Source organism: Aethalodelphis obliquidens, unplaced genomic scaffold (genome assembly GCF_003676395.1).
Source record: "Aethalodelphis obliquidens isolate GAN/ISIS:26980383/991018 unplaced genomic scaffold, ASM367639v1 scaffold6, whole genome shotgun sequence".
In the NCBI taxonomy this organism is placed as follows: Eukaryota; Metazoa; Chordata; class Mammalia; order Artiodactyla; family Delphinidae; genus Aethalodelphis; species Aethalodelphis obliquidens.
The window spans coordinates 31,209,843-31,236,488 of record NW_020837950.1 but is presented as its reverse complement, the minus strand read 5'-3'; the positions used below and the strand labels follow the sequence as shown (position 1 = coordinate 31,236,488).

General features: G+C 35.9%; 1 protein-coding gene and 1 pseudogene across 3 annotated transcripts in view; both read left to right on the top strand.

The window, feature by feature from the left end:
• Positions 1 to 25: 25 nt before the first annotated feature.
• Positions 26 to 26,646, top strand: part of NCAPG (non-SMC condensin I complex subunit G) — a 46,174-nt gene continuing 19,553 nt past the window's right edge. The window contains exons 1-13 of one of the 3 annotated variants that reach the window (XM_027103278.1): positions 26 to 254; positions 1,235 to 1,438; positions 1,951 to 2,179; positions 3,940 to 4,085; positions 11,478 to 11,562; positions 12,572 to 12,764; positions 13,227 to 13,376; positions 17,141 to 17,281; positions 17,877 to 18,000; positions 19,195 to 19,284; positions 19,612 to 19,791; positions 22,453 to 22,563; positions 24,997 to 25,029. In XM_027103278.1, the coding sequence (XP_026959079.1) occupies positions 144 to 254; positions 1,235 to 1,438; positions 1,951 to 2,179; positions 3,940 to 4,085; positions 11,478 to 11,562; positions 12,572 to 12,764; positions 13,227 to 13,376; positions 17,141 to 17,281; positions 17,877 to 18,000; positions 19,195 to 19,284; positions 19,612 to 19,791; positions 22,453 to 22,563; positions 24,997 to 25,029 (1,797 nt within the window). In that variant the 5' untranslated portion in view covers positions 26 to 143. Of the gene's footprint in view, positions 255 to 1,234; positions 1,439 to 1,950; positions 2,180 to 3,939; positions 4,086 to 11,477; positions 11,563 to 12,571; positions 12,765 to 13,226; positions 13,377 to 17,140; positions 17,282 to 17,876; positions 18,001 to 19,194; positions 19,285 to 19,611; positions 19,792 to 22,452; positions 22,564 to 24,996; positions 25,117 to 26,646 lie in introns of all 3 variants that reach the window. The other 2 variants (XM_027103277.1, XM_027103279.1) reach the window with 2 other exon arrangements.
• On the top strand, positions 16,560 to 16,660 carry LOC113619330 (uncharacterized; annotated as a pseudogene).

The window sequence follows — 26,646 nt, the reverse complement described above, 5'->3', positions numbered from 1 at the left end:
ACGCTCTGGCGGTTACCACGCCCTCGGCTGTCGGCCGCCTGCAGACTGGAGACTGAAGCGTACCTGTGGAGTCCCTGACCGTGGTCAGTCGGTCAGTTGAAGCCGAGCGCTGACAGGCTTCGTCACGACAGGGTCCCGGCGCCATGGGGGCGGAGAAGAGGCTGCTGCCGATTAAGGAGGCCTTCCAGCTGGCGCAGCAGCCGCACCAGAACCAGGCGAAGCTGGTGGTGGCGCTGAGCCGCACCTACCACTCGGTAAGCGATGCGGCCCGCGGCACCGGGCCCCCGCCCCTCCCTTCCCCGGCTCGGCCTGGCCTCTCCCGGGGGCTTCCCGCGACCTTCCCGACTCCGCGCACCAAGACTCCAACCTCCTTAACTTTCACGACCTGGTTCGGAGAGGACCCTCCCCCCCGCCTCTTCCCAGCGGCCTCCGGCGCGGACCGTTAATCCTCTGGCGGTGAACTTGGAAAAGAGTTTGCGCGTACCGTGGCGACCGGGCATCTAGTGTAGGGCCGCAGCGTGGATCCTGAACGCGGTGTTGTCCCTCAGATCACCGCCCACATTTAATTACGTAAACCTCGCCCCACTGTTAAATTGTATCAGATCACCAATTAGCAAATTAATCGTTAGGACTTGGCTCTTCTTAGTCATGTAAATACTGTTTGTTTCGTTTTTAAATGAAACTTCAAGAAGAATAGGACCATGAATTTACTGTTTGTTTCGTTTTTAAATGAAACCTCAAGAAGAATAGGACCATGAATTTCGGGAGAATAAATTATCTTGAGGTCCGAGAAAAATTGTAAGTCAGTATAGGGCTTGAGGATATGAGGTAGGATGTGAGTTATATCAAAAGGAAATTGCTGTGTAATATTAAGGGTAATACGGTAAAATGCAAAAGCTGTGGTTGATTTTGGGTTGTTCATGAAGAAGCAGATTTTTACTAAACTGGTACCAAGGCATCATATTGAGAATTCAAGGGTGTTAAAAAAAAAAAATCAGAGGAGTCCTTTCACTGTCAAAATTCATGTTTGTTTTCTTCCTGGGAGAAATAAATTTCTCTGGAGAGAAATTAGTGCAAATTTATTTCCCCTTTGATGGTTTGGATAATTGAGAGTTTACTAAATAATGATTTTAGTTTGTTTGCGTTAGGGCTGGTGTTTTCAGTGTCTTAGAGTAATGTTGAGAAAAAAGGATTTTATCCCTGCAGTTTGTGAAGGGTTTCTTTTCTCTTTCAGGTGGATGACAAAACAGGTTTTTATGAGGAGTTTGTTAATTACCTTAAATATGCTATGGTGGTCTATAAACGAGAACCAGCTGTGGAGAGGATAATAGAATTTGCAGCAAAGTTTGTTACTTCATTTCACCAATCAGATATGGAAGATGATGAAGAAGAGGAAGATGGTGGCATTTTAAATTATTTGTTTACTTTTCTATTAAAGGTATACGAAAACTAGAATTTCGAGGGAATATTGTAGAAAATTTTACTATTTTAAAAGGGCCATGGGAGTTTGTATATCTTAGAGAATGAATATCTGGTAATTGAGAAAATGTCTGAACGAATCTGCCTTTTATAGGAAATATTAGAACTGTCATTAAGATTAAAAAGTGAACTTTTAAAAACTCCAGCATTAAATTTTTAATGACCATTCTGAACCAGTTCTTACATACATTTGTTTGAAATGGGTTCTCTAGTTCAAAAGTAAAGAGTTCCTCCGAAGAGGAATATGCTTTTGTAATTTAGCAGATACTTTAGACTGTGTATTTTGAGACTTTTATGCTATGTAATGTGTATTTAGCATGTATATATGGATCAAGGTAGCATTATAGTTTTTCTGCAAGGAATGAATTATTGCTATAAATTCTTGAATTCTAAACATAGAATTCAAATGGTATGTCATTATTTAGTAATGGTATGTGACTTGGAATAAATTTTGTTTTGTTTCTGTTTTAGTCTCATGAAGCAAACAGCAATGCAGTTAGATTTAGAGTGTGCCAGCTCATAAACAAGCTCTTGGGAAATATGCCAGAAAATGCCCAGATTGATGATGATTTGTTTGATAAAATTAATGAAGCCATGCTTATTAGATTGAAAGATAAAATTCCAAATGTAAGGATACAGGCAGTTCTTGCTCTTTCACGCCTTCAGGATCCCAAAGATGATGAATGCCTGGTGGTTAATGGTATGTATAGCTCCTTAAATCCTTTTTCAGTTTCACTGACTTTGTTAAATTCTCAGCAGATGAATTTTCTTATTATGAAATATTATGGAAGAGCATAGTTTATATACACACACACACATACATGTATGTAAAAATATATGATTAAAAAAAAATACCCAAGTAGCCACCATCCAACCTAAAAATAAATAGAGCATCATCAATACCTCTGAAGCCTATCTTATGTCCCTTTCTAGTTATATTACTCTCCCTCTGAATTAACGAATATCTTGCATTTTGGGTTCCCTTTTGTTTGTTTGTTTAAACAGTTAACCACATGTATATACTTCTAAATAATGTTTAAGTTTTGCGTATCATTTTGTATGTTTTGTGGATCATACTATATTTTTCTGTGCTCTCAACATTATTTCTCATTGTAACATTCATCCATGTTGATACATTACTGATATACTGTTCTATTGTATGAATGTAAGACAATTTTATTGTTTCTATTATTGATGGACCTTCTAGTTGTTTCCAGTTATTTTCCTCTTAAAATACAGTGTCGTTGCTATGAACTTTCTTACACAGTACATGGCTTCTGGTGCACAGTTTTTCTAGGATATGTACCTAAGGGTGGACTTGTTGGGATATGTGCATTCAGCTTTATTAGATGAGGTACAAGTGTTCTACAAAACATTTATCAATTTATATTTCCAATAACAGTGCATAAACTTGTTCATTGAGCCATATCCTCTCTAGTGTTTGGTACTGTCAGATTTTTAAATTTTTGTTAATCAGGTTGTGTGTATCATATGTCATTGTTATGCATCTTTTCATATATTTAGCAGCCAATTTTGTTTCTTCTGTATAATGCCTATTAACGTGTTCTCATTTTTCTATTGGTTTGTCTTATTAATTGGAGTTCTTTTTATATTCTGAAGGCAAATCCTTGGGTTATATGAATTGTTAGATCTTCCTGCTTTCGATGGATTATTTCACTGTCTTCACTATGTCTTTTTTGGGGCAGAAATTCCTAATGTCAGAATTACCAGTCTCTTCCTGTATGATTTGCACTTTCTTTTATTTAAGAAATCTTTCTCTACCTCTGGGCTCATAAAGATAGTCATATTCCAGTTTTCCATATATGCCTAGGTTTATTTTGGGAACTCTTCTGGTTTGTTTTTCTCTTTGTCCCTGTTACTACCTTTATAATTTTGATAACTGGTGGTAGTTGGTATTTTTTGGTGTTAAATGAGGGGCATAATAATATGTGAAACATATATGTTTAGTAGTCAACATATACTTGATTATAAAGCATGGGAAAATCTGAGAAATAGAGGTGAATAAATATTTAAATACAGGAAATGAGTTTTGTTCAATGATAAGATCAGAAGTTATTTCTTTTTAGGATTCATTAAAAATCAAAATACTGAGCTCTTTATAAAGCCATATCCGTTTAAAATAAACTGGCTTCCATCCTAGACTTGTTTCTAAATCTTAAAGAGTAGCAAAGACATAATCTGAATGATGGATTTTCCATGATCTTTAGGGTTATTTATTTTCAGTTTTAGCCTTCCTGCCTAGTCCATTGACTAATTTCTAATTCTGTCCTTTTTAAGGGATGTTGGCAGAAAAAAATCTTCAGCTAAAATTAAATGTGTAAGACTAAAAAATGATTTTTATCATTTTAAAGATTAAATATCAAAATGTGGGTTATCTATGACTATGGCTAACTAAATAATATGTTGTTAGCGTACTAAAATGTATTGCTCTATTTTTAGCATATGCTACTTTGATTGAAAATGATTCAAATCCAGAAGTTAGGCGGGCAGTGTTATCATGTATTGCGCCATCAGCAAAGACTTTGCCAAAAATTGTAGGGCGCACCAAGGATGTGAAAGAGGCTGTCAGAAAGCTGGCTTATCAGGTAAATAAGTCCAATATCTTATATAGACATGTTCTTAAAAGACAAGAAGCTGTATTCTTAAAATACTTTTTTTTTTAACATCTTTATTGGAGTATAATTGCTTGACAATGGTGTGTTAGTTTCTGCTTTATAACAAAGTGAATCAGTTATACATATACATATGTTCCCATATCTCTTCCCTCTTGTGTCTCCCTCCCTCCCACCCTCCCTATCCCACCCCTCTAGGTGGTCACAAAGCACCGAGTTGATCTCCCTGTGCTATGCGGCTGCTTCCCACTAGCTATCTATTTTACATTTGGTAGTGTATATATGTCCATGCCACTCTCTCGCTTTGTCACAGCTTACCCTTCCCCATATCCTCAAGTCCATTCTCTAGTAGGTCTGTGTCTTTATTCCTCTCTTACCCCTAGGTTCTTCATGACACTTTCTTTTTCTTAAGTTCCATATATATATGTCAACATACGGTATCTGTCTTTCTCCCTCTGACTTACTTCACTCTGTATGACAGACTCTACGTCCATCCACCTCATTACAAATCACTCAATTCCATTTCTTTTTATGGCTGAGTAATATTCCATTGTATACATGTACCACATCATCTTTGTGCATACATCCAATAATGGACACTTAGGTTGTTTCCATCTCCTGGCTGTTGTAAGTAGAGCTGCAATGAACATTTTGGTACATGACTCTTTTTGAATTATGGTTTTCTCAGGGTATATGCCCAGTAGTGGGATTGCTGGGTCATATGGTAGTTCTATTTGTAGTTTTTTAAGAAACCTCCATACTGTTCTCCACAGTGGCTGTACCAATTCACATTCCCACCAGCAGTGCAAGAGTGTTCCCTTTTCTCCACACCCTCTCCAGCATTTATTGTTTCTAGATTTTTTGATGATGGCCATTCTGACTGGTGTGAGATGATATCTCATTGTAGTTTTGATTTGCATTTCTCTAATGATTAATGATGTTGAGCATTCTTTCATGTGTTTGTTGGCAGTCTGTATATCTTCTTTGGAGAAATGTCTGTTTAGGTTTTCTGCCCATTTTTGGATTGGGTTGTTTGTTTTTTTGTTATTGAGCAGCATGAGCTGCTTGTAAATTTTGGAGATTAATCCTTTGTCAGTTGCTTCATTTGCAAATATTTTCTCCCATTCTGAGGGTTGTCTTTTCATCTTGTTTACGGTTTCCTTTGCTGTGCAAAAGCTTTGAAGTTTCATTAGGTCCCATTTGTTTGTTTTTGTTTTTATTTCCATTTCCTAGGAGGTGGGTCAAAAAGGATCTTGCTGTGATTTATGTCATAGAGTGTTCTGCCTATGTTTTCCTCTAAGGGTTTTATAGTGTCTGGCCTTATGTTTAGGTCTTTAATCCATTTTGAGCTTATTTTTGTGTATGGTGTTAGGGAGTGTTCTAATCTCATACTTTTACGTGTACCTGTCCATTTTTCCCAGCACCACTTATTGAAGAGGCTGTCCTTTCTCCACTGTACATTCCTGCCTTCTTTATCAAAGACAAGGTGACCATATGTGTGTGGGTTTATTTCTGGGCTTTCTATCCTGTTACATTGATCTATATTTCTGTTTCTGTGCCAGTACCATACTGTCTTGATTACTGTAGCTTTGTAGTATAGTCTGAAGTCAGGGAGCCTGATTTCTCCAGATCCGTTTCTCGTTCTCAAGATTGCTTTGGCTATTTGGGGTCTTTTGTGTTTCCATACAAATTGTGAAATTTTTTGTTCTAGTTCTGTGAAAAATGCCAGTGGTAATTTGATAGGGACTGCATTGAATCTGTAGATTGCTTTGGGTAGTAGAGTCATTTTCACAATGTTGGTTCTTCCAATCCAAGAACATGGTATATCTCTGCATCTATTTGTATCATCTTTAATTTCTTTCAACAGTGTCTTTTAATTTTCTGCATACAGGTCTTTTGTCTCCTTAGGTAGGTTTACTCCTAGGTATTTTATTCTTTTTGTTGCAATGGTAAATGGGGTGTTTTCTTGATTTCACTTTCAGATTTTTCATCATTAGTGTATAGGAATGCCAGAGATTTCTGTGAATTAATTTTGTATCCTGCTACATTACCAAATTTATTGATTAGCTCTAGTAGTTTTCTGGTAGCATCTTTAGGATTCTCTATGTATAGTATCATGTCATCTGCAAACAGTGACAGCTTTACTTCTTCTTTTCCGATTTGGATTCCTTTTATTTCCTTTTCTTCTCTGATTGCTGTGGCTAAAACTTCCAAAACTATGTTGAATAAGAGTGGTGAGAGTGGGCAACCTTGTCTTGTTCCTGATCTTAGTGGAAATGCTTTCAGTTTTTCACCATAGAGGACGATGTTGGCTGTTGGTTTGTCATATATGGCCTTTATTATGTTGAGGAAAATTCCCTCTATGCCTACTTTCTGCAGGGTTTTTATCATAAAGGGGTGTTGAATTTTGTTGAAAGCTTTCTCTGCATCTATTGAGATGATCCTATGGTTTTTCTCCTTCAATTTGTTAATATGGTGTATCACATTGATTGATCTGCGTATATTGAAGAATCCTTGCATTCCTGGAATAACCCCACTTGATCATGGTGTATGATCCTTTTAATGTGCTGTTGGATTCTGTTTGCTAGTATTTTGTTGAAGATTTCTGCATCTATGTTCATCAGTGATATTGGCCTGGAGTTTTCTTTCTTTGTGACATCCTTGTCCGGTTTTGGTATCAGAGTGATGGTGGCCTTGTAGAATGAGTTTGGGAGTGTTCCTCCCTCTGCTATATTTTGGAAGAGTTTGAGAAGGATAGGTGTTAGCTCTTCTCTAAATGTTTGATAGAATTCGTCTGTGAAGCCATCTGGTCCTGGACTTTAGTTTGTTGGAAGATTTTTAATCACACTTTCAATTTCAGTGCTTGTGATTGGTCTGTTCATATTTTCTATTTCTTCCTGGTTCAGTCTTGGAGGTTGTGCATTTCTAAGAATTTGTCTGTTTCTTCCAGGTTGTCCATTTTATTGGCATAGAGTTGCTTGTAGTAATGTCTTATGATCTTTTATATTTCTGCAGTGTAAGTTGTTACTTCTCCTTTTTCATTCCTAATTCTATTGATTTGAGTCTTCTCCCCTTTTTTCTTGATGAGTCTGGCTAATGGTTTATCAATTTTGTTTGTCTTCCCAAAGAACCAGCTTTTAGTTTTATTGATCTTTGTTATCGTTTCCTTCATTTCTTTTTCATTTATTTCTGCTCTGATCTTTATGATTTCTTTCCTTCTGCTAACTTTGGGGTTTTTTTGTTCTTCTTTCTCTAGTTGCTTTAGGTGCAAGGTTAGGTTGTTTATTCAAGATGTTTCCTGTTTCTTATGGTAGGGTTGTATTGCTATAAATTTCCCTCTTAGAACTGCTTTTGCTGCATCCCATAGGTTTTGGGTCATCATGTCTCCATTGTCATTTGTTTCTAGGTATTTTTTGATTTCCTCTTTGATTTCTTCAGTGATCACTTCGTTATTAAGTAGTGTATTGTTTAGCCTCCATGTGTTTATATTTTTTACAGATCTTTTCCTGTAATTGATATTTAGTCTCATAGCATTGTGATTGGAAAAGATACTTGATACAATTTCAATTTTCTTAAATTTACCAAGGCTTGATTTGTGACCCAAGATATGATCTATCCTGGAGAATGTTCCATGAGCACTTGAGAAAAATGTGTATTCTGTTGTTTTTGGATGGAATGTCCTATAAATTATCAATTAAGTCCATTTGTTTAATGTATCCTTTAAAGCTTGTGTTTCCTTATTTATTTTCATTTTGGGTGATCTGTCCATTGGTGAAAGTGGGGTGTTAAAGTCCCCTACTATGATTGTGTTACTGTCGATTTCCCCTTTTATGGCTGTTAGTATTTGCCTTATGCATGGAGGTGCTCCTATGTTGGGTGCATAAATATTTACAATTGTTATGTCTTCTTCTTGGGTCGATCCCTTGATCATTATGTAGTGTCCTTCTTTGTCTTTTCTAATAGTCATTATTTTAAAGTCTATTTTGTCTGATATGAGAATTGCTACTCCAGCTTTCTTCTGATTTCCATTTGCATGGAGTACCTTTCTCCATTCCCTCACTTTCAATCTGTATGTGTCCATAGGTCTGAAGTGGGTCTCTTGTAGACAGCATATATATGGGTCTTGTTTTTGTATCCATTCAGCCAGTCTGTGTCTTTTGGTGGGAGCATTTAATCCATTTACATTTAAGGTAATTAACGACATGTATGTTCCTGTTCTTATTTTCTTAATTGTTTTGGGTTTGTTATTGTAGGTCTTTTCCTTCTCTTGTGTTTCTTGCCTAGAGAAGGTCCTTTAGCATTTGTTGTAAAGCTGGTTTGGTGGTGCTGAAATCTGTTAGCTTTTGCTTGTCTGTAAAGGTTTTAATTTCTCCATCAAATCTGAGTGAGATCCTTGCCGGTTAGAGTAATCTTGGTTGTAGGTTTTTCTCTTTCATCACTTTAAATATGTCTTGCCAGTCCCTTCTGGCTTGCAGAGTTTCTGCTGTAAGATCAGCTCTTAACCTTACGGGGATTCCCTTGTGTGTTATTTGTTGTTTTTCCCTTGCTGCTTTTAATATGTTTTCTTTGTATTTTATTTTTGACAGTTTGATTAATTTGCGTGTTTCTCCTTGGATTTACCCTGTATGGGACTCTCTGTGCTTCCTGGACTTGACTATTTCCTTTCCCATATTAGGGAAGTTTTCAACTATAATCTCTTCAAATATTTTCTCAGTCCCTTTCTTTTTCTCTTCTTCTTCTGGAACCCCTGTGATTTGAATGTTGGTGCGTTTAATATTGTCCCAGAGGTCTCTGAGACTGTCCTCAGTTCTTTTCATTCTTTTTTCTCTATTCTGCTCTGCAGTAGTTATTTCCACTGTTTTATCTTCCTGATCACTTATCCGTTCTTCTGCCTCAGTTATTCTGCTATTGATCCCTTCTAGAGTATTTTTAATTTCATTTATTGTGGTGTTCATCGTTGCTTGTTTCATCTTTAGTTCTTCTACGTCCTTGTTAAATGTTTCTTGCATTTTCTCTATTCTATTTCCAAGATTTTGGATCATCCTTACTATCATTATTCTGAATTCTTTTTCAGGTAGACTGCCTATTTCCTCTTCATTTGTTAGGTCTGGTGGGTTTTTATCTTGCTCCTTCATCTGCTGTGTGTTTTTCTGTCTTCTCATTTTGCTTATCTTACTGTGTTTAGGGTCTCCTTTTTGCAGGCTGCAGGTTCATAGTTCCCGTTGTTTTTGGTGTCTGTCCCCAGTGGCTGAAGTTGGTTCAGTGGGTTTTGTAGGCTTCCGGGTGGAGGGGACTAGTGCCTGTGTTCTGGTGAATGAGGCTGGATCTTGTCTTTCTGGTGGGCAGGTCCACGTCTGGTGGTGTGTTTTGGGGTGTCTGTGGACTTCTTATGATTTTGGGCAGCCTCTCTGCTAATGGGTGGGGTTGTGTTCCTGTCTTGCTAGTTGTTTGGCATAGGGTGTCCAGCACTGTAGCTTGCTGGTCTTTGAGTGAAGCTGGGTGTTGGTGTTGAGATGGAGATCCCTGGGAGATTTTCGCCATTTGATATTACGTGGAGCTGAGAGGTCTCTTGTGGACCAGTGTCCTGAAGTTGGCTCTCCCACCCCAGAGGCACAGCACTGGCTCCTGGCTGCAGCACCAAGAGCCTTTCATCCACACAGCTCAGAATAAAAGGGAGAAAAAGTAGAAAGAAAGAGGATAAAAGAAAATAAAATAAAGTAAGATAAAATAAAATAAAGCTATTAAAATAAAAAAGAATTATTAAGAAAAAAATTTTTAAAAAGGAAAAAAAAAAAAACGGACGGATAGAACCATAGGATAAATGGTGAAAGCAAAGCTCTACAGACAAAATCTCACACAGAAGCATACACATACACACTCACAAAAAGAGGAAAAGGGGAAAAAATAATAAATCTTGGCCTCAAAGGCCACCTCCTCAATTTGGGATGATTCGTTGTCTATTCAGGTATTCCACAGATGCAGGGTACATCAAGTTGATTGTGGAGATTTAATCCCTGCTCCTGAGGGTGCTGGGAGAGATTTACCTTTCTCTTTGTTTGCACAGCTCCCAGGGCTCAGCTGTGGATTTGGTCCCGCCTCTCCGTGTAGGTCGCTGGAGGGCGTCTGTTCTTCGCTCAGACAGGACAGGGTTAAAGGAGCTGCTGATTCGGGGGCTCTGGCTCACTCAGGCCGGGGGGAGGGATCAGTATGGAGTGCGGGGCGAGCCTGCGGCGGCAGAGGCCAGCGTGACGTGGTACCCACCTGAGGCGCGCCGTGCGTTCTCCCGGGGAAGTTGTCCCTGGATCACGAAACCCTGGCGGTGGCGGGCTGCACAGGCTCCCCGGAAGGGAAGGGAGGGTTGTATAGTGACCTGTGCTCGCACACAGGCTTCTTGGTGGCGGCAGCAGCAGCCGCCTTAGCGTCTCATGCCCATCTCTGGGGTCCGCGTTGTTAGCCGCGGCTCGCGCCCATCTCTGGCACTCCTTTAAGCAGCATTCTTAATCGCCTCTCCCCGCGTACCAGGAAGCAAAGAGGGAAGAAAAAGTCTCTTGCCTCTTCGGCAGGTCCAGACTTTTCCCCGGACTCCCTTCTGGTTAGCCGTGGTGCACTAACCCCTGCAGGCTGCGTTCACATCGCCAACCCCAGTCCTCTCCCTGCGCTCCGACCGAAGTCCGAGTCTCAGCTCCCAGCCCTGGCCCCGGCGGGTGAGCAGACAAGACTCTTGGGCTAGTGAGTGCCGGTGAACACCGATCCTCTGTGCGGGAGTCTCTCCGCTTTGCCCTCCGCCCCCCTGTTGCTGTGCTCTCCTCCGTGGCTCCGAAGTTTCCCCCCTCCGCCACCCGCCGTCTCCGCCCGCAAAGGGGCTTCCTAGTGTGTGGAAGACTTTCCTCCTTCACAGCTCCCTCCCACTGATGCAGGTCCCGTCCCTATTCTTTTGTCTCTGTTTATTTTTTCTTTTGCTCTCCCCAGATACGTGGGGGAGTTTCTTGCCTTTTGGGAGGTCTGAGGTCTTCTGCCAGCGTTCAGTAGATGTTCTGTAGGAGTTATTCCACGTGTAGATGTATTTCTGATGTATCTGTGGGGAAGTAGGTGATCTCTGCGTCTTACTCTTCCACCATCTTCCCTGCCGTAATCCCTCTTAAAATACTTTTGAAAAATATTTGGCACATAATAATTCAATTGAGATTTTTATGGACGGAGAGTGTAGATAATTTAGGTAGAATCTTATTGCATTAATGTGTTACCAGATATTAATTTTTTTGGAAATTCTGGATAATTTTCTTAGGTGAAGGAGATATTACTAGTTATAAAATACATAAATTATATTGAGTTTAATGGCCATTTTTTTATTATCATCTCTTTAAGGTTTTAGCTGAAAAGGTTCACATGAGAGCTATGTCCATTGCTCAGAGAGTAATGCTCCTTCAACAAGGTCTTAATGACAGATCAGGTAAGTTAGATATCATTATAGACAAAACATTAGTAGATTTTGAGGTTAGATTTAAAAGGTTTAGGAGAGTGTCCTAAATTAGGTCAGGTAAGCCTATCATTCCCACAGCCTGTCAAAGTTTATCTACGTGTATTGTATAGAATACATTTTCTAGGGTTAAAGGTCTTGGTACTTAGAAGTAGCAGTTTGTTTTAATTTTTCTGTGTTTTATGTGTGGAGAAACTAAAGCTTAAGGCTATAAAAATAACATCAGAAGTAGGGCAGGATCTCTTTTTCACTGCTTTCGCTTCCTTTAAAAAAAATGCTGTCTTACCCCTTTTGTGTATATCCTCCTATGAATGTGTTCTGTGTATCCGAAACAATTAGAAATGGTCAGACCAGTATAATTTTTCTAGTCCCCCCCACCTTTTCTCTTTGTTACAGCTGGAGAATCAACTTATAGCAATGATATGAAGAATGATATATTTTAAATTTCCAAACCCCATGAGAAGGTTAAGATGGCTTAATTTTGCTGTAGCAAGAAAACATGAGTTTGAAGGACTAATGACTAGGATGACTTTAAAAACTAAGAATAAGGTTTTTCAATCATATGCCTGTATGATTCACTACTGCACATATCAATCATGTAATAAATGGATGAAGTCAGGCAACAAGTAAAATAATAGGTGTTATATATAGTCTAGACTAGTACCTGAAGCCCAGTGAACTCAGGGGAGAAGGAATGCAAAAATATTTTTGTAGGCTGTGGTAGTGGTTGTATATTTGGTTCTGACCTATTCCATTTTCATATGGAAGTGAGCATCACAGTGACTTTTCACTTTTTACAATATCATTGTACTTTTAAGTTTTTCTTTAGTATGCATTGTTTTGCCTCTGTCTGGTCCCATTTTTCTAGTAAATGTCGACTTAGTTAACATTGATCTGGTAAGAGTTAATTAAAACAGACAAAATATAGGAAATGGAAGCTAGAGGGAGACTTTGTTCACCTGTGTTTCAAATGACTTAACAGATGCTGTGAAACAAGCAGTGCAGAAGCATCTTCTCCAAGGCTGGTTACGTTTCACTGAAGGAAGTATATTAGAGTTGCTTCATCGGTTAGATGTGGAAAATTCTTCTGAAGTGGCAGTCTCTGTTCTCAATGCCTTATTTTCAGTGACTCCTCTTAATGAACTGGCAGAAATCTGTAAAAATAATGATGGCAGGTATGTAAAGTATTCATTATTTGAAATATGATACGGATGAACCTCTGCAATTAAAATTAGTCCTCTTCTGCATTACTTAAGATTGTATCAGTACTTTTTATCTACATGTCTTTTCTTTAGTCTGGTGGATGTCTTTTTTCCCTTTTTTTCCTCCTTGTGTTAGAACTCACTACTTTATCATAGACTACTTTAGCTGCGTTTTTTGTTTTGTTTTGTTACTTGATTTTTGCACTAGCTTACCATGGAAAGTCCAACAGCGTGGATCCCTATTGTGTTTGCTCATTTGATTTTTTTTTTTCTCTTTTGGTTTAAATATTTTCATTCTCTTTTGTGTGGATAAGTTAATGACTCTGCAGTTAAAATGATGGTGGTTATAAATCAAGTCTGCTTATTCCCACTTTTCTACTCAGTTCATATTTTTACTGGATATTAAGATATATTCTATCTCCCTTTTAAATGAAGGAAATTGATTCCAGCAGATACATTAACTCCTGAAATTGCTTTGTATTGGCGTGTCCTTTGTGAATATTTGAGATCAAAAGGAGATGAAGGTGAAGAATTTTTAGAGCAGATTTTGCCAGAGCCTGTAGTATACGCTGAGTATTTACTAAGGTAAAATTGTTTTCTTTGGTTTGGGATGTACTTGTGTTGTACTTGTGTTGTTGTGTGTATTAACTTTCCAGCCCCCTCCCTCAAAGCAATGCTTGATTGAGAATAAGTTGAAAACCATTTTTTTGGACAGGCAAGGATAAATAGGTATACTGATTGAGTCTTTCTAAAGAATATCCTGTGCTGGTCAGTATACTGAAAGACCAAAGTCAATATGTTTTGGGACATTTCCTTAAAACTGGTAAGATGTAATGATGAACATTTCTCCATAAAGTTGATGATGATGTGTTGCTCTTTGAAATTGGTTGGCGAACTTTTTCTAAGTGCCAGACGGTAAATATTTTAGAGTCTGTGGACCATGCTCTGTCGCAACGACTCAGTTCTGCTGTGGTACTGCAAGAGCAGCCACAGAAAATATGTAATGAATAAGTGTGATTGTTTTCTGATCAATCTTTCATCAACTTTTATGGACACTAAAATTTGAATTTCATATAATTTTTACACATATATTTACATATATATATATCATTTAAAGATGTAAAAATCTTAGCTTGCAGGCTGTACAAAAACAAGCAGCAGGCTCTCTCTGGTGCATGGGCCACAGTTTTCCAACTGACAGGGTGGACCTCTGGCCAGTTTTAGTATTAATTAAAACTGTTACGGTTTGGCTTTTGTTTTTTAAAAAGTTTTTTCAAAATATCTTTTTCTTAAATTATTTGAATTACTCTAGTTTCTGCTTGGTTCACTTTAAAATTATACAAGTAGGGTTTCCCTGGTGGCACGGTGGTTGAGAGTCCGCCTGCCGATGCAGGGGACGTGGGTTCATGCCCCGGTCCGGGAAGATCCCACATGCTGCAGAGCGGCTGGGCCTGTGAGCCATGGCCGCTGAGCCTGCGCGCCGCAACAGGAGAGGCCACAACAGTGAAAGGCCCGCATACCGCAAAATTATACAAGTAAAATTGTACAAGTAAAACATGAATGCATTTTTGTCAAAATTCAAATACAGAAGTATACAGAATAAAAATGCGGTATTTCCTCTTACGCCTAATTCCTCAATCCCATTAATCTCCTTAGAGTTAACATCTAAACAATTTGGGGTATACACTTTCAACCCTCTTTCTCTACATTCACATACACATATACTAAGTGCATGGTTTTTAAAAATATAACACATTATACATATTTTTGGTTTTTTTCAACTACTATCTGAGATCATTATATTGGTACATATCAGTACAAATCTATCGCAATCTTAATAACAACCTATCACTCCATAGTACGGTGATAATGTTTAATTTACTTTTCTACTGATGGACATTTAGGGTATTTTCAGTTTTCACTGATGAAGGTGTTTTAAATTTTCTTTACATTTTTATGTATGTTTGGGATTTTGTAGGGTTGATTCCCAGAAGTGGAATTGCTGGGCCAAAGGTTATATATTTTTTCAATAGATATTGGTGTGTAGATTTTTAACTTCATGATTTTGATGCATTTTTTAAAAAGCTTTACATATAATACGGATTATGGGCCTGAATTCTCTTGGTGTGAAATATAGTGTCCTGCTTTTGTGTATAATGGCCCCACATGTAAGTTAGGGAGCGAAGCTAAGAACGTATTTGAATTTTGTATGCAAAACATTGAATCCATAAATATCTTAAATGTGAGCCAATATGGAGACTTATAGCTTGAGCTCATAGTAACATGAAAAACGTGGGAATCTACTTAGAGTTTTAAGGGTAATTATTTCAGGCTTTAATATTTAACTGGAGTATTCATTATAATGGTGTTTGGGCCATGTTGAAATGTACCCAAAAGGAATGAATTTTGATGCAATGCTTAATAATATATGTTTATATAAAAGTAATAAGTGCTCATAGAAGATTGAAAAAATATAAGAAAATATGAGGAAATGTTAAATATTATATTTAAATAACAGGGTGAGCATCTCAAAGACTGGTTCACAGATTGATTAATTCTTAGTTAACTGAAAATTGACATGTAAAGAGCTTGGTTCCTCTAACTTTAAGAGGTCAGGGATTCTAATATTTCCTTTGTCACTTAATCTGTGAGTTTTGAAATAAGTTACTTGGATCAACTTGTTTTTTTCACATATAAAAAGGAAAACTTTAAAGATCATATTTAATTATTGAAAGAATACTTAAGAAATAGGATGATTTTCTTTTTGGAGCAGTGTCACTAGATAGGATTCGTTTTCTCAAGAACAGAGACAAAATTAAATGGAAAAATTGTTTCTTGATAATCTCAAGTGTATTCTCAGACATTTTGTAGCAGGAAGAGTTAATGACTCAGAATGCTGATACAAAATGATTTCCTGTTAATTGAGGTGTTCACATAAAGAGAGAAATTGGGGATGTTAAATGAGGCCTATCAAATTTGAGTAAGAAAAAGGGACACTAATAGAATTTTAAGAAATCTACCTTAAATTCTTAAGAGAGTTTAAAAAAAGACTTTCTTGAGTGGTCTCTTCATTATAATGACTACCTTTAAAAATGGTTGGAAAGAGACGATTTCATGGTAATTAAAATTGGTAGGTCGATTTTAAGTTGTATTTATGCAGTTCAGGATTTGTAATTATTAATGAAACAACTACTCTTTAGGTATTTTTAAAAATAAATTCAAAGTCTTGATACTATGCATTGTGCTAAAGCTGGGATGGAGAAGTAGGAGGGATTCAAAGGTGAGTGAAGGTTTCTTAGCTTGTCAGAAATCAGTAACTCTACTGATTTATTGATTTTGCTAATTATCAGTTTTGTAGCTTTTGTTTAGTTTCCTGCTAGAATCCAAAGGGTGGCTGATGGCCTTGAAGGTCCTAATATCATTGCCAGAGATTTATGAGCTTTTATTTACTCTTGGCTGTCATTTTATGAGTCAGTTCATTTATTCATCATTATTCTGCAGTGTTTATAACTTGATTTTTGTTGACAATTTAAAATGACATTTTTCATCAGGATTATCATGTCATATATTACTTCCAACCTAAAGGCACCTAGTTGTATAGGTTTAAACTCTTAATTCTACTTAAACTCTTAATTCTGTTTTTAAGTAGCTATTTTTGTTCCACACAAAAAAGGAGACCTTCTGGTAGACTCTTGAATGTTATCTAGGTGAGGGTTGTAAAAGGCTTTAATTTGGGCAGTGATAGTAAAAATAAAAGGGTAGTTGACGGTGCTTGCTTAGTAGCACCTACACTAAAATAAGAACAATATAGAGATTAGTAGGGCCCCTAAGCAATGGTACTACAAATTCATGAAGCTATCTATATTTTTCTGATTTTTTTAAAAAGGTCGTTGTATTCATGCATTACTTATGTAATTACTATTTCTACTACTATTCTTTTAAACAAAATAATGGTTAATTAAGGATGATGAGGGAAGACTAGCTCTTTCTGAATAATTGGATTTTGGAGATGGGATTTAGAACTTTATAATTGAGAATACTAGTGACATTGAAATAGTTATTTTGAGAGATACAAATATGTACCTTTTGAAAATTTCCCATAGGAAATTTGAATCTTTAATGAAAATATATTTTCCAAATTCTTTTGAATCAAGCCAGTAAGTTCACAGAAGTTCATGACAATAACACAGAAGTTACTCTGTAGATCTGGATTAGTATAACATGGTATAAATATCCGTATATTTGGACTGATATGAGCAGAAAATGACCTTTTCTGACTTAATGGGGAGCTGTTTAATGTTTAATGTTTCTAAACAGATTCTACATCTTATTAATTGTGCTTGTTTCAGTTATATTCAGAGCATTCCGGTTGTTAATGAAGAACAGAGAGGTGATTTTTCTTATATTGGCAATTTGATGACAAAAGAGTTTATAGGTCAACAATTGATTCTAATTATCAAGTTTTTGGATACCAATGAAGAAGGAGGAAGGTACATTTAAATGTAAACCCTTGTTCTTATTTGCGCTTCTAATTTTATGTGTTGAAATATAGTCTTGTTACAATATGATTAAATATATTTAACCTAGCTCCCTAAAGTGTTATATGAAGTGTTCGCTTTCCTCATATATAATATATATGGAGTATGTAAGAGGAAATATATTTATATACTGTCTCTCTTTCTCCTAATTTCTCTCTCTCTATATGAATATATGTATATATGGAAATATAAGTTTCTAATTCAGTTCCTTGAGAATAAATCAATAAAATTGCAGGTTTTTGCTTAAAAGTTTCTATTAGTATTACTAGTCCTCTCTAATAAATAGTCTAAAAGATTTGATTCACTTATGGTATTTTGTCATTTCATCATGTTGATTTATGAAAGATTATAGGGCCATTTATAAATTTTTTTTCAGAACGTGAATTTTGGTCTAAAGTCTGTACATATATTTTTGTACCTATAGTAATAAATATAAAAAAGAAGACAAATTAAGTCTGTAATTAAGTCTGCAGAATAGGTGAAACGTTAGAGATATAATGTGTTTCTACTCTTGTACTGAAATTAAAATAGTTCTTTTTGAATGCAGGAAACGACTGCTGGCTATCTTACAGGAGATTCTTACTCTACCCACCACCCCAATATCCCTAATTTCTTTTCTTGTTGAGAGACTGCTCCACATTATTATAGATGATAATAAGAGAACACAGATTGTAAGTAATTTTCTTCATTCTTGATAAAAATAAAAGATTTTGGTCAATAACATTGAGGGTTGTCTTATTCTCTTTTCAGTACTTTTGGCTTTAATTGCTTTTGTTTTAGTTTTGTCTCTTTATCAAGTCTTTAAACTTCTTAAAACCAAATCTCTCTCACACACACATTTTAAAAAATATCTCCTTTCTTTTACCATATCTATCATTGTGTTGAATCAGTTTGAAATGGAGCAGGTTAGGGAAGAGGTGACATATAGGCATTGGTTGCTAGAAGGTTTGAGGGCCGACTGAATTTATACATACCTGGGTTCAAATCCCCTCGGACGCTTTCTCGATTTGTGGCTTTGCCTGAGTTATTTAATTTAGAATTTTTACCTGTCTGCAAAATCAGAACAATGAAATTTATCTTTCATTGTTCAATGAAGCAATGTTCATAAAGTGCTTGGTAAATACAGAAATAAATATTATCTATTACTTTACTATATTCAAGTGTTATTTTCTCTGGGGTAGCCCAAAAAGAGAGGCCTGTATCGTTGATTTTCATAAAATCCTATAGTCTTGGAGTTGCGAGTTAATTCAAAGGTTGTCTTTTCCACTCCTTCCTTATATAGATATACATAACATAAATTCTTTCTACAACATCCCCAGTTAGTGGTTATCCAGCACCTGCTTAAGGTACCTTCCTTTGGGATGCAGCTTTTTCCTGAATTGGCCAACTCCAATGCCTAGTGGCTCTGAAAGAAAAGTGTTTAATCTGCTGTCATTATTTATGCCTTGTATACCCAAAGGAAGAATAAAAGAGTATTCTAATTTTTTATATTCCACTTCCATTGGAGCTGAACAAGGGAGGGAGTTGAGGATTTTAGGCAGAAAATTTTAGTTTTATGGTGCCTAAAATTAGATGCTCTTTTCATTTTTTCTGTTTCAAAGCACTATATGAAAGAGAATTTATCTTCAGTGTCTATGTGCCTATTTACCTTCCCATAATCTTAAGAATTTTTAGTCAGATGTATTGTTTGGTCATTTTTTTCTAAAATTGTCTAGCAAATAGAATGTGTGCCATTTTTGCTTGTATATTTTGCTCTATTTTTCAAGAGATTGTGGATACAGTTTGGAGTTTTGTATAACAGTTCGATGTCATTTTCTGATATATAACATATATTAAAGCATGTATTCTGAATTATAACTTATCAGGTTACAGAAATTATCTCAGAGATTCGGGCACCCATTGTTACTGTTGGTGTTAATAATGATCCAGCTGATGCAAGAAAGAAGGAACTCAAGGTAACTGTCTTCTAAATTAAAGAAATGCTTGAGTATGTTGTAGTTGTGCAAGTCTTTTATTTCTTCTTGTACATTTCCAAAATTGCACAAAGTCAAATTATTGGTTAACTATTAAACTATATAAGAGTATCTAAAATGTTATCAGATTATGTCAGTCTGAAAGATTTGCCAATCTCTGTTTCAGGAAGACTACCACTTTTTCTGTATGTACCTGACTGCTTAACTTCTAGATGGTTGAAATGGTTTTAAATAATACTCTTCAGTTTGCTACAGATTTCACATTAATAGTTTTTGTTTGGTGTTTACACAATTTATATCTTTTCTTAGATGGCTGAAATAAAAGTTAAACTTATTGAGGCAAAAGCAGCTTTGGAAAATTGCATTAACTTACAGGATTTTAATCAAGCATCAGAATTAAAAGAAGAAGTAAAAGCATTAGAAGATGCCAAAATAAACCTATTGAAAGAGACAGAGCAACTTGAAATTAAAGAAGTCCACATAGAGAAGGTATAGATACATTTTTCATATTAAATTTCAGCTACTGTTAATCATCTCAACTAAACCTTGTTTTCTTAACTCAGCTGCTGGAATATATTCACTTAGGAGGGATTTTTTTTTTTTTTTTGTGGTACGCGGGCCTCTCACCATTGTGGCCTCTCCCCTTGTGGAGCACAGGCTCCAGACGCGCAGGCTCAGCGGCCATGGCTCACGGGCCCAGCTGCTCCGCAGCATGTGGGACCTTCCCAGACCGGGGCACGAACCCGTGTCCCCTGCATCGGCAGGAGGACTTTCAACCGCTGCGCCACCAGGGAAGCCCTAGGAGGGATTTTTAACAATACCATGAACTAATACAAAAATAATATTTTTCCGCCTGTTCCTTTCTATTTTGGACTTCGAAAGGCTTTAATGAACTTTAGTTATTGTAGCTAAGACTTTATTTGATTTGCTCCCTTGTCATGCTAATCCCTAGAATCTGAAGTCTTTCTTCCTTGCCAAGGAAACCTGCTTTCCAGTGGTTTCTTTCTCTTTGTTTTGTTCTGTTTTGTTTGTCTTGAGTGGTTTAGAAAAGGAAAATGCATCTTTCACTTATTTGTGGAAGACTCATGACCTTTCCACTGCTAGGAAAAGAATTTCTATAGTAACAGTGCAATTATACACATAATTTTTTAAAGTTTAATTACTCTTTTGTTTTTAGAAAAAGCTAAGTAACTTTGTTATTTTAAATGAAATACTGTATAAAATAGATAACTAATAAGAACCTGCTGTAAAGCACAGGGAACTCTACTCAATACTCTAATGGCCTATATTGGAAAAGAATCTTAAAAAAAAAAAAAAGAGTGGATATATGTATATGTATAACTGATTCACTTTGCTGTGCACCTGAAACTAACAACATTGTAAACCAACTATACTCCAATAAAAATTTTTAAAAAAAGAAATACTAAACATATATCTAATAACATTTAAAGCTTCATTTCAGCAGTCTTTTTTAATTAACTTAGTTGTATTTGATACATGAATATTATTTTAATGTAAGGTAAAATGGTATCAATTACTAAAATATTTGCTATTAACTTTAATTCAGGAGGTCTTTTAGGATCTTGCCTTTTGTAGTAAACATCATTTATTACTGTAGTTTTGGTTTGGGAAGTGCTGATTATTCTTATAAAGAGAATGCTGGATAGGGAAGAGTTTACTATTTGTAAGTTATGTTATGTCCTTGAGCTCTGCAGCCATAGATATCCCTGCTCTAACACCCTACCTTCCCAGTGGGTATGCCTGAATTTTATTTTCATAGCTAAGTAGCTTATTTCTTTTGTTTGACCAAGTCAGTGGATCGTTATAGGCTCTTAAATTTGAGGAGCAAATTTAAAGTGAAAAATGAAAATATAAACTGAAAAATGATATAAACTGCAGGTCTGAATTAGGAAAATTTTAACTAGGGTGGTCTATCATGGTTATTATTATCTGTTTAACTTTACCTGCTTTGACCATTTATCTGTTCATTTGTCCTATTTTAAGGGTTATAAATCTATTACAGTATAATTACAGTATAGTATAATAAATGCTATGTTCAGGTAAGTATAGGGGTTTTATGGAGAGGGTGGTATTGGCTTCCCCAAAAGAAATGTTTCAGCTTGAGATTTGAATAAAAATAATATAAGCAAGTAGTTACAGGATCCTTTTTTTGTGGTATTCACAAGTATAAATTCATTTGATTCTCATTATGACCTAATGGAATTGGTACAATTATCCTTACTTTATAGAAGGCAAGTAACTTGCCTGAAGTTATACAGATAGTAAATGGTAGAGGCAGGATTCAAACCCAGGCAAGTGGCTTTGATTGTGCTTTTAATGCACTCTGTGTCATCTCTCCTCAGTGAGTTGTTAAGGGAATGTTATAGGCAGATGGAATGACGTGTGTGAAGGCCTAGAAGTTAAAGAGTGCCTGTTGTGTTTAAAAACTTCAGGTCCACATGACTAAAGAATTGAGGTGGAGAGATAAGAGATAAATCTGGGGGGAAGAAATTAAGGGCCAATTCATGTAAGGCCTTGTATAAACAATATTTTAAAAATTGTCCCTTACCCAAAGATCATGGTGAACCACTAAAGATGAGATTTATGTCTTATAAAGATCACTGTTACTCAGGAAATGAATTGCAGGCAGGCATACTAGTTTGAAGACTGTTAACAGTAATGTAGGATTGAGATGAGTGCAGTCTGAACAAGATAATGATGGTGGATATGGAAAGAAGTGATGGATTTGAGAAGTATTTAAGAATTAGTAACAAGGAGAAGAGTGAGTCAAGAATGTATCCTAGGTCTTTTGGTTTGGACAGCTGGGTAGATGGCAGTGAAATTTATGGAGGTAGCACAGGAGGAGGAATTTGGGTAATGATTGGTTAGTTCCCTTTTGGCCATTTTGAGTTTGGGAAGCCTGTGGACCATACAAGAGGAAATGTCTTATGGCAGTTTTATATATGAATCTGAAACTTAGAAAATAGTTGAACCAGCTTATAAATGCTAAGTTTTGTGACTGGATAAGGTTGTGCAGGGAGTGTGTATAGAGACAACATATCTTGGACAAAAAGCCTGGAGAAAGTAAACATTTAAGGGATGGGCAGAATATATTTTTACTAATGCTGAATATTTTGTGTTTCATTTTAGAATGATGCTGAAACACTACAGAAGTGTCTTATTTTGTGCTATGAACTGTTGAAACAGATGTGCACTTCAACAGGTATAGGTGCAACCATGAATGGCATCATTGAATCTTTGGTATGTTGGTGCACTTTGAGGCTTTATTTTAGCTTGCGCCTTCATCATTTTATAAGTAATATGTTCCTTGGGGTTCAAAAGAATGAAAAGACGATTTTAAACATCTGATAAATATAAATGGTAAAAAAGAAAAAGTAATACAGTGGCTGCTTCATATTGTGAGGATTAGATTAAGATAATGCATGTAAATGACCTGGTATATAAGTTATAATTATTCCTTTAGAAAATTTGAAAAAATTATTTTATGCTGGAAAGAGATGCAGAATATCTTCATTTTTTGAATAGTAAGAGGAAATACTGAGGTACATAAGGAATATTTAAGTACCAGAATCTTGCTGTGTAGAAAGACTGAGAAGAAGGTTACATTGTAAGCCCTGTGAAGGGAATTTGTTTATTATATATTTAAGGACTTTACTAAAGTAACCCTTCATAGGTAATCTCCATTTTACTGACCAGAGGGATATAAATACCACAAGCCTTTAGAACCACGTTGTCTGATAGAAATATAATGCAAACCACGTGTAACTTTAAATTTTCTAGTAGCCACATTTAAAAATTAAAAAGAAATGTGAAATTAATTCTAATATACATTAATTTAAATATATTTTAATATATTTAACCCAGTATACCCCAAATATTATAATTTCATCATTTAATCAATATTTTATTGCGATATTTTACATTCTATTCTTCATACTAAGTCTTAAAGCACAATCTCAATCTGGACTAGTCATATTTCAAGTGTTCAGTAGCCACATGTGGTTAATGGTGACAGTATTAGACATGCAGCTTTAGAGTATTCTTTTTAATAGTGCTACTTATCCAAAGCAAATTTTGAATGTATCCAACCTCTTCCAGGATTCTCCCCAAATTGTTTTTACTTGGGATTAGTGAAAAACAGCCAATGAATGTGATCTAAAATCTAGTTCCTTGGATTGTCATGAGTTTCTAAATGTAGTAAAGAAAACCAATTATTGTTTATAACAGTCCAGAGCTGATTAAAACTAGATCTGTTAAACTGTTAGAATTTAGTTTTATTTTTAACAAAGCAGATGTCTAGTGAAAAGTGATACTGTTAAAGTTCTGCTTGTATACTTTATGTCTGGTTCTATTGCAAGAGAATGATAAATGATGGTATAATTAATTGCACAATTGAAGTAGTAAATATGAAGACTTACATATATATGTGGGGAAACACTATTGAGGGAAGAAAGAACACAAAATTGAATGGTCATAATGATTTTAAGTATATAAAAACAATCTTTCTAAAGATTGAAAGAGACTATAGAGGGATGTAAGTGAGTAAGGTATTTAAATATAGGAGTTATAATATTTTAATGAAATTACTGTGCTTTAAATAAAAATCATATATTAAGTGAACAAATATTTATTGAACATCTATACACCCAGTGCTGGGGATAGAGTGCACATGGTGTACAGAACACATATAGATTGCCCTTTTTGGATCTTCCGGTCAAGTGAGGGGGGGCATCAATCAAATAAACAAGTGAAAGCTTATGCCATTGATAGTTGCTATGAAGAAGAGCTTTATGGTCATATGTGAATTTATGATAATGAGATTTCATCTGTTTATGGAAGGTGACCTTGAGGTGATGTTTGAGTTAGACGTTAACTATGTGACAAAGAGGGAAGAATGATCTAGACCTACTCTCTTCAGTATGGTAGCCACCAGCCACATGTGGATATTAAAAACCTGTGGCTATTAAATCTAGTCCAAATATATATATATATTTATACATATTTATAAATGTAAAACTACATTGGGTTTCAAACACTTAGTACAGACAACAGAGATTATCTCAATTTTTTATAAACATGAAAAAAGCCACAGCTAAAAAACAAATCTCAATTTTTTAACATTGATTACATGTTGTATTGATAATATTTTGTCTATATTGAGTAAAATAAAATGTATTAAAATTAGTTTCATCTTTTTCTTTTCACTTTAATGTGGCTACTAAAAAAATTTTAAATGACATACTTGGCTTGCATTATATTTCTAGTGGACAGCACTGAATGGGAGGCGTTGAAATCAGCTCAATTGAATAAACAGAGAGCAAGAGATAGCATGGTATAAGGTGATACTGGGAAAGACTACAGAATGAGGTGTATCAAATATTATGTTAAGGGGTTTTATCTTTTCTATGAGCATTGGGAAGCCATTGAGTCAGTTTCGGCAGGTGGAGGGAAGGTATCTCATGATCAGACTATATTTTGCTCTGACTGTATTCTTCTGTTTTACTGATTTAATATTTACCTTTTTTTAAACCAAAAGTTGACTTTTTTGGGTTAATAGACTACATGGAAATGGAGTAGGTCTGCAAAATCATACAGAAATTTGCATTTTTTAAAATATACTATTGTAAATTTCTTATCCTAGTCAAAATTATTTTAATTTCTAATTCATTTTAGATTCTTCCTGGAATAATAAGTGTTCATCCTACAGTAAGAAATCTGGCTGTTTTGTGCTTGGGATGCTGTGGACTACAGAATCAGGACTTTGCAAGTAAACACTTTGTATTACTATTGCAGGTAGGATTTATCTTGTGATTAAAATCTTAATTATACTTCTTGAGATAAATACTCAATCTGTGGTGATTTTGCTAGTGTTATTAAGTTTAATTGATTCCAGGGCTTGTTGATGATGATGATTATGGATGACTTTTAAGGGCTCAGTTTTTATGTTTTGATTTTTTTGTTATTAAAACTTTTTTGTAGAAGAAAGATGAAATGTCAATTATTTAAGGTATTTAAAAAATTAATCATATAGCAAATATTTATTGAGTGTATATTATATGCCCAGCATTATTATAGACTTTAGAAAACAATAAGATAGGTAATGAAAAACATAAAAGTTGCTGTCCTAATGGAGCTTACATTTTAGAAGAGGAAATACACAATGAAAAATAAACAATATGTAGTATGTCAGATGGAAAAAAATAAAGCAGAGAAGGGGAATGAGGACTGGAAATAGGGAAAAGGAGCAGTTTGGTTTAGAAAGACCTCACTAATAAGTCAAAATTTGGGCTGTTACCAGAGGGAAGTGAGAATGAACTTTGTAGATCTGGGTAAGAGGTTACCAAAGAGAGGAAAGAGCAGGGGCAGGGGTCCATCAGTAGGACTCTGCTTCACATATTAAAGGAGCGGGAGCTCATATGGCTAGGCCAGATTGAGCAAAGAGGAGAATAGTAGGAGAAATGATTTGCAGGCAGCTGGTCATCCATGTCTTCTAGGGATTTCTAGTCTGTAAAGATGTAGCCTTCACAGTGAATGAGATGGGAAAGAATTGGTAGTTTTTATTTTCTTTTTTTAAAAAAAATTTATCTATTTGGTTGTGTCGGGTCTTAGTAGCGGCATGTGGGATCTTTTGTTGTGGCATGGGCTCTTCATTGCAGCATGCAGCCTTCTCTCTAGTTGTGGTGTGCGGGCGTTGGAGCACACGGGCTCTCTAATTGTGGCCTGAGGGCTCTAGAACACAAGGGCTTAGTTGCCCCGCGGCATGTGGGATCTTAGTTCCCCAACCAGGGATCAAACCTGCATCCCCTGCATTGGAAGGTGGATTCTTAACCACTTGACCACCAGGGAAGTCCCAGAATTGGAAGATTTTGAGTAGGGGATTTTTATGCTGTGACTGGATATAGTGTTGGTTAGACCATGGGTTGGTTGGCAAACCTTTTTTCTAAAGGTCTAGAGAGTAAATATTGTAGACTTTGCAGGCCATATGGTCTGTCTCAACTGCTGCTTTGCTGTGGTAGTATGAAAACATCCATAGATGATACATAATTGAATAAGCGTAGTTGTAGATCAGTAAAACTTGTATTTATGGACACTGATACTTAAATTTCTTATAATTTTAGCATATAATGAGATATTATTTTTTAACCATTGAAAAATGTACAATTATTCCTAACTTGGAGGCTGTATAAAAACAGGCAACAAACTGGCCCATGAGTCATAGTTTGCAGATCCCTTATAGTAACTATAGGGATACAGTATGGAAGGAAGGATACTCATAAGGAAGCTATTGCAATAAATCCAGGAAAGAGGTGATGATGACCTGGA